We start from the raw sequence: 19,880 nt of genomic DNA on the forward strand, positions 1-19,880 counted from the left end.
CTCAGAAGCTATATAAGCTGTACTCTATGTAAGGAAGACTAAAATAACGTAAGCTATGAAACTACCATCCAGCTTTTTTTATTAAAGAAAAAATAATTGTGGTAAAAGTTATCTTTCATTATCTTACAACTTTAATACCCTTGAAGGGGAGGAATACTTCCTCAAAGCGACATTGTTGTCAGCTTTGTCATCCGACATCAGGGTTGGGTAGGTCACTTTCTAAATGTAATCCATTACAGTTACTAGTTACCTGTCCAAAATTGTAATCAGTAATGTAACTTTTTGGATTACACAAACTCAGTTACGTAATCTGATTACATTCCATTACTTTTAGATTACTTTCCCCTGAGGAGGCACCAGAAGAAGACAACCGACATCTATTGCAGGATAAATCAATGTTAAAGTTTACATAGCTGGCCATATATGGATGTTCAATTTTACTTTATGGGTTGGTTATGTAGGCTTCTTCTAACCCATTGCTTTCTACTACATATAATAATGTGACTAAATGATATATTTACATTAAAAACCAAAGTCTATCAGAATTCCAGTCATTCCAATAAATGTTATACCCCTTGATCTCCAAGAATAGGACTTGGAAATATGGAAGTATAGATTAGCCAAATTGTTTTACCTGAGCATGACCCCAAAACTAAGGACTTATTAGCCAGCCCTACTCTGTTGTTTATGATTTTGTTGTCATGGAGGACTGATTGGGCTCATTGATTTGAGTTGAAAAGAAACACTGAGCTCATGGAATTGCATGCTTTGAGCACTACTGAAAAGGGCGATTTACATTTGAAAAATTAATGGCATTTACTGCATTTGCTATAGGCCTATTTGTTTACCTTTTTTTTGGTGACACAATGATATCTTGATAATATGCAGCTGTTTAAATTGCAAATCCACAGATGAAACAATAACAAAATGTTTGCCCTGCTTCCGTTTTGGTAAAAAGATGAAGTATTAGGCTGGAAAAATGTAACCATGCAAGGACTGACCATCCATGATATAAAAAGTATTGTTTTAACCATGCTATGAGGCTATTTAGTGTTTGTTTATATTTACAATGTTTACAAACATCGAAATAAAACAAGATTATATTTTATATAAACATATACACTACCATTCAAAAGTTTGGGGTCACTTAGAAATGTCTTTGTTTTCCATGAAAACATACATGAAATGAGTTGCAAAATGAATAGGAAATATAGTCAAGACGTTGACAAGGTTATAAATAATGATTTTACCACCACCAAAGCACCCCCAGACCATCACATTGCCTCCACCATGCTTGACATATGACGTCAAGCACGCCTCCAGCATCTTTACATTTTTTCTGTGTCTCACAAATGTTCTTCTTTGTGATCCAAACACCTCAAACTTAGATTCGTCTGTCCATAACACTTTTTTCCAATCTTCCTCTGTCCAGTATCTGTGTTCTTTTGCCCATCTTAATCTTCTTTTTTTATTGACCAATCTGAGACATGGCTTTTTCTTTGCAACTCTGACTAGAAGGCCAGCATCCCGGAGTTGCCTCTTCACTGTTGACGTTGAAACTGGTGTTTTGCGGGTACTATTTAATGAAGCTGCCAGTTGAAGACTTGTGAGACGTCTGTTTCTCAAACTAGACACTCTAATGTACTTGTCCTCTTGCTCAGTTGTGCACTGGGGCCTCCCACTCCTCTTTATATTCTGGTTAGAGCCAGTTTGCTATGTTCTGTGAAGGGAGTAGTACACAGCGTTTTACCAGATCTTCAGTTTCTTGGCAATTTATTGCAAGGAATAGCCTTAATTTCTCAGAACAAGAATAGACTGACAAGTTTCAGAATACAGGTCTTTATTTCTTTCTGACCATAAGTCTACACTGTATTTCTGATCAATTTGATGTTATTTTAATGGACAAACAATTTGCTTTTCTTTAAAAAACAAGGACATTTCTAAGTTACCCCAAAACTTGAATGATAGTGTATACAGTTGAAGTCGGAAGTTTACATACACTTAGGTTGGAGTCATTAAATCTCGTTTTTCAACATCTCCACAAATTTCTTGTTAACAAACTATAGTCTTGGCAAGTCGGTTAGGACATCTACTTTGTGCATGACACAAGTAATCTTTCCAACAATTGTTCACAGACAGATTATTTCACTTATAATTCACTTTATCACAATTCCAGTGGGTCAGAAGTTTACATACACTAAATTGACTGTGCCTTTAAACAGCTTGGAAAATTCCAGAAAATTATGTCATGGCTTTAGAAGCTTCTGATAGGCTAATTGACATCATTTGAGTCAATTGGAGGTGTACCTGTGGATGTATTTCAAGGCCTACCTTCAAACTCAGTGCATCTTTGCTTGACATCATGGGAAAATCAAAAGAAATCAGCAAAGACCTCAGAATAAGAATTGTAGACCTCCACAAGTCTAGTTCATCCTTGGGAGGAATTTCCAAATGCCTGAAGGTACCACGTTCATCTGTACAAATAATAGTACGCAAGTTTAAACACCATGGGATCACGCAGCCGTCATACCGCTCAGGAAGGAGATGCGTTCTGTCTCCTAGAGATGAACATACTTTGGTGCGAAAAGTGCAAATCAATCCTAGAACAACAGCAAAGGACCGTGTGAAGATTCTGGAGGAAACAGGTACAAAAGTATCTATATCCACAGTAAAACGAGTCCTATAACCTGAAATTTCGCTCAGCAAGGAAGAAGCCACTGCTCCAAAACCGCCATACTTCCAAAGTTGTGGCAAAGTGGCTTAAGGACAACAAAGTCAAGGTATTGGAGGGGCCATCACAAAGCCCTGACCTCAATCCTATAGAAAATCTGTTGGCAGAACTGAAAAGGTTTGTGCGAGCATGTAGGCCAACCGTTCGCTGCCCGCACCTGCCTGCCCGTCCAGCATCACTACTCTGGATGGTTCTGACTTAGAATATGTGGACAACTACAAATACCTATGTGTCTGGTTAGACTGTAAACTCTCCTTCCAGACTCACATCAAACATGTCCAATCCAAAGTTAAATCTAGAATTGGCTTCCTATTTCGCAACAAAGCATCCTTCACTCATGCTGCCAAACATACCCTCGTAAAACTGACCATCCTACCGATCCTCGACTTCGGTGATGTCATTTACAAAATAGCCTCCAAAACCCTACTCAATAAATTGGATGCAGTCTATCACAGTGCCATCCGTTTTGTCACCAAAGCCCCATATACTACCCACCACTGCGACCTGTACACTCTCGTTGGCTGGCCCTCGCTTCATACTCGTCGCCAAACCCACTGGCTCCAGGTCATCTACAAGACCCTGCTAGGTAAAGTCCCTTCTTATCTCAGCTCGCTGGTCACCATAGCAGCACCTACCTGTAGCACGCGCTCCAGCAGGTATATCTCTCTGGTCACCCCCAAAACCAATTCTTCCTTTGGCCGCCTCTCCTTGCAGTTCTCTGCTGCCAATGACTGGAACGAACTACAAAAATCTCTGAAACTGGAAACACTTATCTCCCTCACTAGCTTTAAGCACCAGCTGTCAGAGCAGCTCATAGATTACTGCACCTGTATATAGCCCATCTATAATTTAGCCCAAACAACTACCTCTTTACCTACTGTATTTATTTATTTATTTTGCTCCTTTGCACCCCATTATTTATATCTCTACTTTGCACATTCTTCCACTGCAAACCAACCATTCCAGTGTTTTCACTTGCTATATTGTATTTACTTCGCCACCATGGCCTTTTTTATATTTTTATTTATTTATATATATATATTGTTTGCCTTCACCTCCCTTATCTCACCTCACTTGCTCACATTGTATATAGACTTATTTTTCACTGTATTATTGACTGTATGTTTGTTTTACTCCATGTGTAACTATGTGTTGTTGTATGTGTCGAACTGCTTTGCTTTATCTTGGCCAGGTCGCAATTGTAAATGAGAACGTGTTCTCAACTTGCCTACCTGGCTAAATAAAGGTGAAATAAACATGATTAGTTTAATCACGTAATAATAATTACAGAGAATTGATTTGATAAAATAACAGTCTTCACTTTAATGATGCCAAATACACGACACTTGCAATAAGATGAAGACATTCGTCTATGAGGCATTTTCTCTATTCCCAATCCAGAAGAGATCTCTCTCGCGTGGAGCCTGTGTCTCTCACACGCTACAGCACACACACACACCAGAAAGACCCTGCTCTTAATTCTTGACGATGGCGGAGAGAACTAAACTTTCAAAAGTGTGGTTAAACTTCACCAGAGTCGATGCTGACAATGCTCATTGCCACATGTGCAACAAGACTTTTGCTTGTAAGGGCGGAATCACAAGCAATCTGTCCAAACATCTATCGAAATTGCATCATGTACAGGCAGAGAAATGTAGAGTTTTGACTGCCTAGCTCGTAGTTCATCTCTCGTTACCCTATCTATGTTAGGTATGTATGCTAGCAGCCTAGAACCCACACATGGTGTTAGCTAAATCATGCGAACATGCGTTCATGATCAAAGTAACCATTAGCCAGCTGATTGTTTAGCTATGGGTGCGTTCATAAATTCAATCACCCATTTAAAGATTTTGCAACTTTTTTGTTAAAGTTGCAGCTACAATGAACCAACCCACTCCTCCCTCTAATACCGCTGGTCCAAGCCAAAGACCTTAAGCCCCTTCACTCTGGCAGCTAGTGGGAGGATGACTGAGGAGAGTGTGAATGAGTGCCACCTAGCCGTGACCAAGTTCATAGTGAAAGGCCTACACCCCTTTGCAACAGTGGAGTCCAAGGGTTTTAGGTAACAGTCTGTCAGTATCAAATCAAATCAAATCAAAGTCTATTTGTCACATGCGCCGAATACAACAGGTGTAGACCTTACAGTGAAATGCTTACTTACAGGCTCTAACCAACAGTGCAATTTCTAAGTAAAAAAAAGGTATTTGGTGAACAATAGATAAGTAAAGAAATAAAAAACAACAGTAAAAAGACAGTGAAAAATAACAGTAGCGAGGCTATATAAAGTAGCAAGGCAATACCAGTATCGAGGCTATGTACAGGCATCGGTTAGTCAGGCTGATTGAGGTAGTATGTACATGTAGGTATGGTTAAAGTGACTATGCATATATGATAAACAGAGAGTAGCAGTAGCGTAAAAGAGGGGTTGGCGGGTGGTGGGTGGCGGGTGGCGGGACACAATGCAGATAGTCCGAGTAGCCATTTGATTACCTGTTCAGGAGTCTTATGGCTTGGGGGTAAAAACTGTTGAGAAGCCTTTTGGTCCTAGACTTGGCACTCTGGTACCGCTTGCCATGCGGTAGTAGAGAGAACAGTCTATGACTGGGGTGGCTGGGGTCTTTGACAATTTTTAGGGCCTTCCTCTGACATCACCTGGTATAGAGGTCCTGGATGGCAGGCAGCTTAGTTTGTACTGGGCTACCCTCTGTAGTGCCTTACATTCGGAGGCCGAGCAGTTGCCGTACCAGGTAGTGATGCAACCAGTCAGGATGCTCTCGATGTTGCAGCTGTAGAACCTTTTGAGGATCTGAGGACCCATGACAAATCTTTTCAGTCTCCTGAGAGGGAATAGGCTTTGTCGTGCCCTCTTCACGACTGTCTTGGTGTGTTTGGACCATGTTAGTTTGTTGGTGATGTGGACACCAAGGAACTTGAAGCTCTCAACCTGCTCCACTACAGCCCCGTCGATGAGAATGGGGGCGAGCTCAGTCCTCCTTTTCCTGTAGTCCACAATCATCTCCTTAGTCTTTGTTACGTTGAGGGATAGGTTGTTATTCTGGCACCACCCAGCCAGGTCTCTGACCTCCTCCCTATCGGCTCTCTCGTTCATTGTCGGTGATCAGTCCTACCAGTATATATTGAGTTGTATTAATTTTTAGGATATAGTAGTATAAAGGGTTGTATGTTAGTCCCATCACTCCATAATACAAAACACAACAACACAATAATTCAATAATGATAATTCAACACAGGAAAACAATATTTGTTTTACTGTAGGGAGATGAGTAAGGCACTCAACCCCAAAAATACCCCTCCCTCCAGGAGATACCTTAATGACACATTCATTCCTACCTGGTATGGTGTAGAAAAGGCCAATGTGATCATTGAGCTGAAGGACGTGCCAAAGCTGGTCATCATTATCAGGCGGGTGGACCAGCCTCTGTCAGGACCACTATCTCACTGTTACAGTGCACTACACAAGCCAGGGCAGTGTAAAACAGAAGGTCCTCCACACCAGGACAGTGTACAAATCGCAAACTGGCGAAGTAGTGGTAGAGGAGATCTCAGACATTCTGGAAGAGTTTGAGTTAGAGCCAAGCAAGATTGTAGCTGTGACTGTTGATAATGCTGGCAATATGGCTGTTGCCATCAAGAGTCTACACATCCTAAAAATAGGATGCTTTGCGTATTCATTGAATCTGGCAGCGCAGAAAATCTACAAAATGACTTCCGTTGATAAATGGGCAGTCCGAATCAGAGCTGGTCGTGTGGTTCAAGAGATCCTCGATGTCCAAAATAGTCTTGAAGGAAAACCAGCAGCTCCTTGGTAAGAAAACCAGAAGCCTCCTTGGTACTATTAAAGTATTATTTTGAAATTCCCACATTTAACAATTTCATTAAATATTCAAGTGTGCGTTAATTAAATGTTTGTTGTTTTTTGTTGTTGTTTCGGGCCTTCTGCAACACTCACTCATCCTTGATGTCAAGACCAGATGGAACTCTATCTAACGATAGAGAGATTCATGGAGCAGTATCCAGCGATCCAAGCAGCAGCATTGGACCCACGACTGCGAAAAGCAATGACCAAGGACAACCTGGATCGTCTGATGGACGAGGACTTCCATAAGGCTGAGGAGTTTGTCCAGCTCATGAGAATCCTCTATACATCCACACTGTGTGTGTCATGTGAAAAGAATGCGACCTGTGGACAGATCATACCCATCCTCCAAAAACTGGAAGATCACTTCACTGTGAAGCATGAAGATACAAATCAAATCAAATCAAATGTATTTATATAGCCCTTCGTACATCAGCTAATATCTCAAAGTGCTGTACAGAAACCCCAAACAGCAAGCAATGCAGGTGTAGAAGCACGGTGGCTAGGAAAAAATCCCTAGAAAGGCCAAAACCTAGGAAGAAACCTAGAGAGGAACCAGGCTATGAGGGGTGGCCAGTCCTCTTCTGGCTGTGGCGGGTGGAGATTATAACAGAACATGGACAAGATGTTCAAATGTTCATAAATGAACAGCATGGTCAAATAATAATAATCACAGTAGTTATCGAGGGTGTAGCAAGTCAGCACCTCAGGAGTAAATGTCAGTTGGCTTTTCATAGCCGATCATTAAGAGTATCTCTACCGCTCCTGCGGTCTCTAGAGAGTTGAAAACAGCAGGTCTGGGACAGGTAGCACGTCCGGTGGACAGGTCAGGGTTCCATAGCCGCAGGCAGAACTGTTGAAACAGGAACAGCAGCAAGACCAGGTGGACTGGGGACAGCAAGGAGTCATCATGCCAGGTAGTCCTGACGCATGGTCCTAGGGCTCAGGTCCTCCGAGAGAGAGAAAGAAAGAGAGAAGGAGAGAATTAGAGAGAGCATACTTAAATTCACACAGGACACCGGATAAGACAGGAGAAGTCCTCCAGATATAACAAACTGACCCTAGCCCCCCGACACATTAACTACTGCAGCATAAATACTGGAGGCTGAGACAGGAGGGGTCAGGAGACACTGTGCACAGCCCGAAAACCACTAGAGGGATATCTTCAACCACCAACTTACAATCCTGAGACAAGGCCGAGTATAGCCCACAAAGATCTCCGCCACGGCACAAACCAAGGGGGGGCGCCAACCCAGACAGGAAGATCACGTCAGTGACTCAACCCACTCAAGTGACGCACCCCTCCTAGGGACGGCATGAAAGAGCACCAGTAAGCCAGTGACTCAGCCCCTGTAATAGGGTTAGAGGCAGAGAATCCCAGTGGAGAGAGGGGAACCGGCCAGGCAGAGACAGCAAGGGCGGTTCGTTGCTCCAGAGCCTTTCCGTTCACCTTCACACTCCTGGGCCAGACTACACTCAATCATATGACCTACTGAAGAGATAAGTCTTCAGTAAAGACTTAAAGGTTGAGACCGAGTCTGCGTCTCTCACATGGGTAGGCAGACCATTCCATAAAAATGGAGATCGATAGGAGATAGCCCTGCCTCCAGCTGTTTGCTTAGAAATTCTAGGGACAATTAGGAGGCCTGCGTCTTGTGACCGTAGCGTACGTGTAGATATGTACGGCAGGACCAACTCGGAAAGATAGGTAGGAGCAAGCCCATGTAACGCTTTGTAGGTTAACAGTAAAACCTTGAAATCAGCCCTTGCCTTAACAGGAAGCCAGTGTAGGGAGCTAGCACTGGAGTAATATGATCAATTTTTTGGGAGACAGTCCCTCCATTGAACAAAACAAGGAGTGCCTTGGAGGAGCTGTTCTCAGAGGAGGACAGGGAGTTGAGGTTGACGATCCAACAGGACACCTCGTCCCTCACCCTCAGCGAGCGTGTTCACCTAGAGGTTGAGCTCTACAAAGGCCTGCCTCCCATCCCCATGGCTGAAGATCCTGTGATGTGGTGGTGGGAGAAGAGAGCTACTCTGCCCCTCCTCACAAACATTGCAACAAGCTACCCTTGTGCTCAACCCTCCTCCACCTCTAGCGAGAGGGTATTTTTGACTGCAGGGAACACAATAAGCCAGGAGAGGTCCCGACTTCTTTTGCTGGAAAATATTGTTTATTTAATTTGTTTTACATTTCCATCATCACAACATTATAATAGTGAACATCTATAATAGTGATTTGTTCAAAACATTCCTGTTTCTTTTGCTGTAAATAATTGTTTATTTTATTTATTTTACATTTACAAAAATAAAGCAATGTTAATTCTGTTCTTAATTCGTTTTTTTTTTCTCGTAAAAAATAACAAAAAGAACCGATAAGAATACCGTTACAGTACCGGATCGATAAGCAGTATCGGTAAGAGTAGTAATACCGTTAAAATCTTAACGATACCCATCCCTAGTTCCAAATCTATCTGCCAATAACAGCATATTTTCAGTTTTCCACTCCCAGACAGCAAAATTCTTGATTGAGAAATTGCCTTTGCTAAGAAGCTATTTTGGTTTCTTTTTGACCATTTTAATTGAAAACTATCACAGTAAGGTACTTTACTGTTACCCAGAAATGATTTGATATTGAGATAAAAAAAAACGGCTGCAGTGGACCTTTAAACACGGCTTGTAATCTCTGACTAGCGGTGTTATTGAATGAGGGTGTAGGCGCCGCGTAGCGCAGCGCTGGGAGAGAGATAAAGCTTTCTGGGCTCCCAGACTGCGGTTTAGCAGGGAGTGATGGCAGTGTGCGGATATTGGGTGCAGGGCCAGATCAGACAATGCAGGGGAAAAAGAAAAGTCAAATTAACCTTTGGGAGACCCGGTGATGCAATTTTTGTGAGGTGCAGAGAGGAGAGGGGAGAGAAATGTAGAGAGATTGGAGAGGATGTTCACCTGCCTTAGAGAAAGGAAGTGGATGGTGCGTCCTCCTGATTCTTTTTCCTGTCACAAGGCCACAACACTCCTGGCAAGAGGGTAAGAAGGTTTTTAATAGATAGTTGTCATGGCGATACCCCGGTTGACACCCTCTCACTGTCCGATCAGAATCACATAATAGAAAGGTTCTGCTGCTACAAATTGTAACCATACATTCCTCCCCTTCTCCCTTCTCCTCTCTTCACTTTTCTTTCCCTCCTCCTTTTATTTTACTTCTTCCCTTGCCTCCACTTTCCTCCATTTATCTCTTTCCCTCCTCCCTTCCTTTCCTCCTCTCCTCCTCTCCTCCCCTGTTCTCTCTTTTGAAGATTATACCCTGAGAATCAGATAGGTTGGTGGAAGGTCTTACTACATCCACTCATGTGTCCTGTTGATAGTCATCTCAGACATTCTAACAGGCTACATATTTGCCTGTTGCAGTGGAATGTTGATGTCATCCTGATTCCTAGTGGTCCATCTCAAACGCCGAATTGTTCCTAAACCTTTGTCGTTTCACGCAGTCTACAGGGACAAAGTTGAATACATCTTTGTCGATGATATAAAGCATGCTAGTAAGGTCAAATAGTGAAATATAACACCTTGATTTTAAAGAGAGATCAGTGTGACCTTCTCCCTGGGTGCAGTAAAAACAGAGCACAGATGTTTATTGAATCTTAACATATCCTCTACGGCTAACCAAGGTATATTACCAGCATTTGTCTCCTGCAGTGTTCTTTATCAAAACATTTTTCTTTCAGATGTCTGGGGAGAGAAAGGATATCTGGACAGGCTTTCCTGTCTGTATAGATTTTGATATTAATTATATGTCCAAACTATGTGTGAAATCCTACCGCTGCTGTTGCTCTAGGGTAGGATACAGTCGAGCAGCAGTTCACATTGACTCACTGTGTTTGTGATGTGGGCTATAAGATTAAGAGATTTTGGGATTCCCTTTCAAATAAACCAACCACAGAATGTTGGACTGAGATCGAAGAAGACTAGGAGAAGAAGTAAACAAAATAATAGATCATATTTTGAAGGGAAGCCAGCTCTTTAAAACGAGGGAATTTTGTTGTTTGTTACTTTCAAGAAACTAGTCCTGAGAATTAGGTATTGGAGATTCTGGAACAATTTTGTAGTGTGCATTTTAACACCAATAAACCCATATTTTTTCTGAAAATCTAGCTAGCTAGACTCCCTTACCCGTATACATGGATGAACGCTTCTCCCTCTCTGTCACGGATGCCATGGTTGCCCTTAGTTTGAAGATGTCATCCAGACAGGCGTTTTACAGATTTCTGTGTTCTCTTTTCGAGTCCCTCCGCATTTGCAATCAAATGCCGGAATTTTCCCCACCTCCTTAGCTATCACACTCTGCTTCCTCCAGAAAGTGGAGAGCATTAGCAACACTTGCGGAGTTCTTTGTGGTATCTTTCGAAAAAGCCACTTTAGAAAGGATTACCTACACGTACTAAGCAGCTCATGTTATAGACAGAAGCCTGCTACATGGCAGACCAATCCGAACTATTATCTCAGCCAATCATGGCTAGCAGGAAGGTTCCTCACTTTTTCTGTGGCTAAACCAACTGGGCTCGTAATTTAACAATTTCATTGGTCTTTACAGATGGCAGACAAGTTTGTTTTTAAGGCAAATTAAAGTTCACGTGTTCCAGAAGGCATTTCTGCCCAATAAACACATTTTGATAAACATTTTTAAAAATTTGTTAAAGTGCTGCTCCTGTGAAGTAGTGACGCGTGACATTCGCCTCGTTTCCTGAAACGAGTCACATATATTATTGGTGCTTGGTACCCATTCGGCTGTGCAGTTATGAAATGCAACGTTGATTATTTCTCTCTGGTCCTGTTGTTTTTCTCAAATATCCCCTAATGCAGTGCATAGCATTGGTTACCACACTGCATATCAACCATATCATGTTACTGATGTTGAGTTAGTTAATGGCAGCATAATTGACCCTCTATCTTTATCTCTCTCTCTCTCACTCTCTCTCACCCTCTCCAGCTTCGTGCCCATGCAGTGAACATGAATGGTGAGCGAGTGGAGAGCCCCATAGACCTGTACATCTATGTCATAGACATGAACGACAACCGGCCTGAGTTCAAGAACCAGGTCTACAATGGCTCTGTCGACGAGGGCTCCAAGCCAGGTAAACACAGGGATGGATGGAACATTGTCTCTTTCTCACTGATATGGACAGAACAAAGTTCCTACATAAATCACACTGTAGAGAATAGTGAGTTTTACAGCAGTCTTTGCACATTACTTTGCTGTTCTGCGTGAGAAAAATGGAGCCCGTAGAGAATACCATTCGGAGCGTTTGTGTTTTTTTTTTTTATAGATTGATTCAGTTTCACATTCCACTTGATTTAGCCCAGAGGCATTTGCTCAGATGGAGAGCTTCAGTCCTGCAGTGTGCTCATTTAGCTAGCACTACTGTTGGCTGCATGGCCATAAAGCTGTGGATGGTGTGGCTGGAGATGATACGGCGATTAAATTTACCACGCTTTAGCTGCAGCTCCACTGACTCATTTGATTTATTCCCTCACAGTGGAGAGAAAGGCTGATGAGCCAAGTCGTATTGCACTAGAGGTGATCTGAAATCTGAAGAGGTGTCCAGGTGCACTTTCATTTTCTCACTAACTCTCTCTTTCGTTCTCCTTTTTCAACCTGAAGCGATTTTAATACAAACTCCACCACCCCAACACAGACACACACACACACACACACACACGCACATGCACAAGCACAAGCACAAGCACAAGCACACACACACACGCACACATCACCGATCCTTGGCAGTAGCATGCGTGACATTCAGCCGAACAATAATCATAAAAAAAATAGTTTTGGTATTAAGAGCTCCAGTGGTTTCAATGGGAAGCCAATTACAGAGTTGAATTAGTTTTCTTATTAAAGACTCATTTAGGCCCCTAATCCTGTCAGGCACAGAGTAGACGCCCATACAAAGGGTCCACATTAAGCCCCCTAAGAACACCCCGTAATGAAATTAACCAGGCAACGGGTGACACAGTGTGATTCTCCAGAGATAGAGAGAGATAGAGGGAGAGAGAGAGATGGGTGAAAGATTGATAGTCTCCCTAGTTGGAACCAAATGCAAAGCCGCTCTCTGTCTGTCCTTTATCCCTCACTCTGTTCCTCTGCTCTTTCTTCCTTTCCTTTCTCTCTGAGTCCTTTGGAATCCACTTTCTCTCTTCTCGGCCCCATTGACAAATGTTCCTTTGAAATGTAATGGAGTTTGAAATGGTGGCTCGGCTGGAATTATCTCTGGACGAAGCTTGTCACTGGGATGATATTACTATTTCTGATAATAAAAATTGGATGGAAATTACTGGTGGAGAGGAGAGGAGGCAGATGGAGAGAGAGAGGGAAAGAGACAGCTGGAGAGAGATAGAGAGAGAGAGAGAGAGAGAGAGAGAGAGAGAGTGAGAGAGAGAGAGAGAGACAGAGAGAGAGAGGGGGGGGGGGGGGCAGGGAGAGGGGGAGGGACGGAGAAATTATAAAGGAGCCGATACTGGGACAGAGAGAGAGAGGAGTGTAAACAGGGACAGAGAGATAAAGAGAGAGAGTGAGAGATCAGTGTGTGCATGAATGTACAGTACCAGTCAAAAGTTTTTCTTTATTTTGACTATTTTCTACACTGTAGAATAATAGTGAAGACATCCGAACTATGAATGAACACATATGGAATCATTTAGTGACCCATTTTTTTTTTAAACTATTTATATTTGAGATTCTTCGGAGTAGCCACCCTTTGCCCTGATGACAGCTTTGCACACTCTTGGCATTCCCTCAACCAACCTCTCCAACATTCTTGAAGGAGTTCCCACATATGCTGAGCACTTGTTGGCTGCTTTTCCTTCACTCTGCGGTTTAAAAATTAAGAAAAACTCTTGAATAAGTAGGAGGGTCCAAACTTTTGACTGGTACTTTGTGCTTGTGTACCTGTCCCTGTGTATATATGCCTCATCTGACTGTTGCCTCCTCTTCCTCAGGTACGTTTGTGATGCACCTGGCAGCCTTCGATCATGATGACAACACCACGGCCAATGGGATGGTGCGCTACCGGATCCTTTCCCAGACGCCACACAGCCCCATCCCCAACATGTTCACCATCAACAGCGAGACCGGAGACATTGTCACCGTGGCAGCAGGCCTCGACCGCGAGGTCAGTAACCCTGGCGGTTCGTTGCTCCAGAGCCTTTCCGTTCACCTTCACACTCCTGGGCCAGACTACACTCAATCTTATGACCTAATGAAGAGATAAGTCTTCAGTAAAGACTTAAAGGTTGAGACCGAGTCTGCGTCTCTCACATGGGTAGGCAGACCATTCCATAAAAATGGAGATCTATAGGAGAAAGCTCTGCCTCCAGCTGTTTGCTTAGAAATTCTAGGGACAATTAGGAGGCCTGCGTCTTGTGACCGTAGCATACGTGTAGGTATGTACGGCAGGACCAACTCGGAAAGATAGGTAGGAGCAAGCCCATGTAACGCTTTGCAGGTTAACAGTAAAACCTTGAAATCAGCCCTTGCCTTAACAGGAAGCCAGTGTAGGGAAGCTAGCACTGGAGTAATATGATCAAATTTTTTGGTTCTAGTCAGGATTCTAGCAGCCGTATTTAGCACTAACTGAAGTTTATTTAGTGCTTTATCCGGGTAGCCGGAAAGTAGAGCAGTAGTCTAAGTAACAAAAGCATGGATACATTTTTCTGCATCATTTTTGGACAGAAAATTTCTGATTTTTGCAATGTTACGTAGATGGAAAAAAGCTGTCCTTGAAACAGTCTTGATATGTTCGTCAAAAGAGAGATCAGGGTCCAGAGTAACGCCGTGGTCCTTCACAGTTTTAAATGAGACGACTTTACAATCATCAAGATTAATTGTCAGATTCAACAGAAGATCTCTTTGTTTCTTGGGACCTAGAACAAGCATCTCTGTTTTGTCCGAGTTTAAAAGTAGAACGTTTTCAGCCATCCACTTCCTTATGTCTGAAACACAGGCTTCTAGCGAGGGCAATTTTGGGGCTTCACCATGTTTCATTGAAATGTACAGCTGTGTGTCATCCGCATAGCAGTGAAAGTTAACATTATGTTTTCGAATGACATCCCCAAGAGGTAAAATATATAGTGAAAACAATAGTGGTCCTAAAACGGAACCTTGAGGAACACCGACATGTACAGTTGATTTGTCAGAGGGCAAACCATTCACAGAGACAAACTGATATCTTTCCAACAGGTAAGATCTAAACCAGGCCAGAACTTGTCCGTGTAGACCAATTTGGGTTTCCAATCTCTCCAAAAGAATGTGGTGATCGATGATATCAAAGGCAGCACTAAGGTCTAGTAGCACAAGGACAGATGCAGAGCCTCGGTCTGACGCCATTAAAAGGTAATTTACCACCTTCACAAGTGCAGTCTCAGTGCTATGATGGGGTCTAAAACCAGACTGAAGCATTTCGTATACATTGTTTGTCTTCAGGAAGGCAGTGAGTTGCTGTGCAACAGCTTTTTCAAAAAATTTTGAGAGGAGTGGAAGATTCGATATAGGCCGATAGTTTTTTATATTTTCTGGGTCAAGGTTTGGCTTTTTCAAGAGAGGCTTTATTACTGCCACTTTTAGTGAGTTTAGTACACATCCGGTGGATAGAGAGCCGTTTATTATGTTCAACATAGGAGGGCCAAGCACAGGAAGCAGCTCTTTCAGTAGTTTAGTTGGAATAGGGTCCAGTATTCAGCTTGAAGATTTAGAGGCCATGATTATTTTCATCATTGCGTCAAGAAATAAAGTACTAAAACACTTGAGTGTCTCTCTTGATCCTAGGTCTTGGCAGAGTTGTGCAGACTCAGGACAGCTGAGCTTTGGAGGAATACGCAGATTTAAAGAGGAGTCCGTAATTTGCTTTCTAATGATCATGATCTTTTACTCAAAGAAGTTCATGAATTTATTACTGCTGAAGTAATAAATTGAAAACCCTAGTCATTATTTCACTTATAATTCACTGTATCACAATTCCAGTGGGTCAGAAGTTTACATACACTAAGTTGACTGTGCCTTTAAACAGCTTGGAAAATTCCAGAAAATGATGTCATGGCTTTAGATGCTTCTGATAGGCTAATTGACATCATTTGAGTCAATTTGAGGTGTACCTGTGGATGTATTTCAAGGCCTACCTTCAAAATCAGTGCCTCTTTGCTTGACATCATGGGAAAATCAAAAGAAATCAGCCAAGACCTCAGAAAAAAGACCTCCACAAGTCTGGTTCATCCTTGGGGCCAATTTCCAAACGCCTGAAGGTACCACATCTGTACAAACAATAGTACGCAAGTATAAACACCATGGGACCACTCAGCCATCATACCGCTCTGGAAGGAGACACGTTCTGTCTCCTAGAGATGAATGTACTTTGGTGCGAAAAGTGCAAATCAATCCCAGAACAACAGCAAAGGACCTTGTGAAGATGCTGGAGGAAACAGATACAAAAGTATCTGTATCCACAGTAAAATGAGTCCTATATCGACATAACCTGAAGGACCGCTCAGCAAGGAAGAAGCCACTACTCCAAAACCGCCATAAAAAGCAAGACTACGGTTTGCAACTGCACATGGGGACGAAGATTGTACTTTTTGGAGAAATGTCCACTGGTCTGATGAAACGAAAATAGAACTGTTTGGCCATAATGACCATCATTATGTTTGGAGGAAAAAGGGGGAGGCTTGCAAGCTGAAGAACACCATCCCAAGCGTGAAGCACGGGGGTGGCAGCATCATGTTGTGGGGGTTCTTTGCTGCAGGAAGGACTGGTGCACTTCACAAAATAGATGTCATCATGAGGCAGGAAAATGATGTGGATATATTGAAGCAACATCTCAAGACATCAGTCAGGAAGTTAAAGTTTGGTCGCAAATGGGTCTTCCAAATGCACAATGACCCCAAGCATACTTCCAAAGTTGATGCAAAATGGCCTCAGGACAACAAAGTCAAGGTTTTGGAGTGGCCATCACAAAGCCCTGACCTCAATCATCTAGAAAATGTGTGGGCAGAACAGAAAAAAGCGTGTGCGAGCAAGGAGGCCTACAAACCTGACTCAGTTACACCAGCTCTGTCAGGAGGAATGGGCCAAAATTCACCCAACTTATTGTGGGAAGCTTATGGAAGGCTACCATAAATGTCTGACCCAAGTTAAACAATTTAAAGGCAATGCTACCAAATTCTGATTGAGTGTATGTAAACTTCTGACCCACTGGGAATGTGATGAAAGAATTAAAAGCTGAAATAAATCATTCTCTCTACTATTATTCTGACATTTCACATTCTTAAAACAAAGTGGTGATTCTAACTGACCTAAGACAGGGAATGTTTACTAGGATTAAATGTCAGGAATTGTGAAAAACTGAGTTTGAATGTAATTTTGAGTTGCACCCCCTTTGGCCCTCAGAACAGCCGTAATTCATTGGGGCACGGACTAGAAGGTGTCAAAAGCGTTCCACAGGCATGCTAGCCCATGTTGACTCCAATGCCTCCCACAGTTGTGTCAAGTTGGCTGGATGCCCTTTGGATTGTGAAAAACCCAGCATCATTGAATTTCTTGACACACTCAAACCAGTGTGCCTGGCACTTTCTACCATACCACATTCAAAGGCACTTAAATATTTTGTCTTGCCCATTGACCCTATGAATGGCACACATACACAATCCATTTCTGAATTGTTTCAAGGCTTTAAAATCTCTTCATCTACACTGATTGAAGTTGATTTAATGGTTGACATCAATTAGGCATCATAGCTTTCACCTGGATTCTTCTGGTCAGTCTATGTCAGTGTATATTTGCATTTTATTTTTCAAATCACGTAAGTCAGTCTTTGAGTCTTCAACTGTGTGTGGCTGTAGGTTGTCTGTCATGGGGGTCTGTTACGCCACGTCACGCTCTGCCAAGCATTTTCCAAGCCGCCCCCCTGAGGTCACCTTGTTTATGGAGCTGTCACGTTATGACAACATCCTAACATCTTTGTTTACGTGACACGGATGTGCCTGTGACAGCACCGTCAACGCCGTAAAGGGAATCTCTCTGCTGCATCACCTTAGCCACCTGTCACTGCTGCCAGGCCTATTAACAACACGTCAATGGAGCCTTCAGGTGTGTGTTTTAAAGTCACATGCACAAGTACAGTGAAATGCCTTTCTTGCAAACTCAAAATCCAACAATGAATAATCACGAACAGTGTAATACTGGAAAAACACACGAGAAATAAGAAGATATATGAAGAACACAATAAGTAAGTAAGCATACAATATACATGGTCAGTTCCAATACCATATCTACAATGTGCAGGGATACTGGAGTGATGGAGGTAGATATGTATGAGGGTAAGGTGACTAGGCATCAGGATATAAGATAAACAGAGTAGCAGCAGCTTGTATGTGAATGGGTGTGCGTGTGTGTAGAGTCAATATAAATGTATGTGCATATTATGTGTGAGTGAGCAGATGACGGACAGTGCAAAAATAAAATAAAAGGTCAATAAAGATACAAGGTTAACTCAGAAAGTCTGTGTATTTATTTTGTTAGCTATTTATCAGTCTTATTGCTTGTGGATAGAAGCTGTTCAAGAGCTTGTTGGTGCCAGACTTGATGCACCGGTACCGCTTGCCATGCTGAAGCAGAGAGAATAGTCTATGGCTTGGGTGCCTGGAGTCTTTAACGAGTTTCCAGGCCTTAGTTCCACACTGCCTGATACAGATGGCAGAGAGCTCTGCCCCAGTGATGTACTGGGCTCTCCGCACCACCCTCTGTAGCACCATGTGATCGAGGGCGGTGCTATTGCAACCAGTCAAGATGCTCTCAATGGTACAGCTGTAGTATTTGTTTTGTATTTGAGGGCCCATGACAAAAAATCTACCTCGTAAGGGGAAATAGGCGCTGATATGCCTTCTTCACGACTGCGTGTGTGTGTTTGGACCGTTTTAAGTCTTTCGTGATTTGGACGCCGAGGAACTTGACGCTCTCGACCTGCTCCACTGCAACCCCATCAATGTGGATGGGGGCGTGCTCGCTCCCCCTCGTTTCCTGTAAGGGGGACAATGGTGTTGAACTATGAGCTGTAGTCATTGAACTAAATTCTCATGTAAGTATTACTCTTATCTAGGTGGGTGAGGGCAGTGTGGAGAACAATTGAGATTGTGTCATTGCATCAAACACAAACAATTGAGAATGTTTCTGTTTGTTAGTGTGTGTGTGTGCAGGGTTGGGTAGGTTACCTTCTAAATGTAATCCGTCATAGTTACTAGTTACCTGTCTAAAATTGTAATTAGTCTCGTAACTTTTGGATTACCCAAACTCAGTAACTTAATCTGATTACTTTCCCCTTGAGAGGCATTAGAAGAAGACAAAACGAATGTTACCAATTGAACAATATCTATTGCAAGATACATTTTATAGTTATAGTTTTACATAGCTGGCCATAAATGGATGTTGCATTTTACTCTATGGGTTGGTTATGTAGGCTTATTCTAACCCCCATTGCTTTCTACTACACAATAATAAAATAGGCTACTGTATATCTTGACATTAAAAACCAAAGTCTGTCAGATTTCCAGTCATTGCAATTGATTGCATACCTTTCGATCTTCAAGAATAGGACTTGGAAATATGCAGTGTTTTCGGAAAGTATGACTTTTTCCACATTTTATTACGTTACAGCATTATTCTAAAATGTATTTTAAAAAAATAAAAGTTTTTCCTCATCGATCTACCCACAATACCCCATAATAACAAAACAAAAACTGTTTTTTTATTTTATATAGCAAATGTATAAAAAAAAGAAAAGAAATATCATGTCATAACAGTGGCCCTTTTTGGGTATAGCTAGTGGCTTCCCCTTCTCTCTCTCTCTCTCTTACACCCAGGTTCTGTTATCTCAGGTCGGAAATTCCTGGAGGATCAAATCGAATCAAATGTATTTATATAGCCCTTCTTACATCAGCTGATATCTCAAAGTGCTGTACAGAAACCCAGCCTAAAACCCCAAACAGCAAGCAATGCAGGTGTAGAAGTACAGTGGCTAGGAAAAACTCCCTAGAAAGGCCAAAACCTAGGAAGAAACCTAGAGAGGAACCAGGCTATGAGGGGTGGCCAGTCCTCTTCTGGCTGTGCCGGGTGGAGATTATAACAGAACATGGCCAAGATGTTCAAATGTTCATAAATTACCAGCATGGTCAAATAATAATAATCACAGTAGTTGTCGAGTCAGCACCTCAGGAGTAATGTCAGTT

At 42.4% G+C, this 19,880-nt stretch overlaps 1 protein-coding gene across 1 annotated transcript in view; it reads left to right on the top strand.

Moving 5' to 3' along the window:
* LOC139542785 (cadherin-4-like) overlaps nt 1–19,880 on the top strand; it is a 537,007-nt gene that overhangs the window by 445,884 nt on the left and 71,243 nt on the right. Inside the window, exons 7-8 of the mRNA XM_071348612.1 lie at nt 11,596–11,740; nt 13,608–13,780. Coding sequence (XP_071204713.1) covers nt 11,596–11,740; nt 13,608–13,780 — 318 coding nt within the window. The remainder of the gene's footprint in view (nt 1–11,595; nt 11,741–13,607; nt 13,781–19,880) is intronic.

Source organism: Salvelinus alpinus, chromosome 17 (assembly GCF_045679555.1).
Source record: "Salvelinus alpinus chromosome 17, SLU_Salpinus.1, whole genome shotgun sequence".
NCBI lineage: Eukaryota > Metazoa > Chordata > Actinopteri > Salmoniformes > Salmonidae > Salvelinus > Salvelinus alpinus.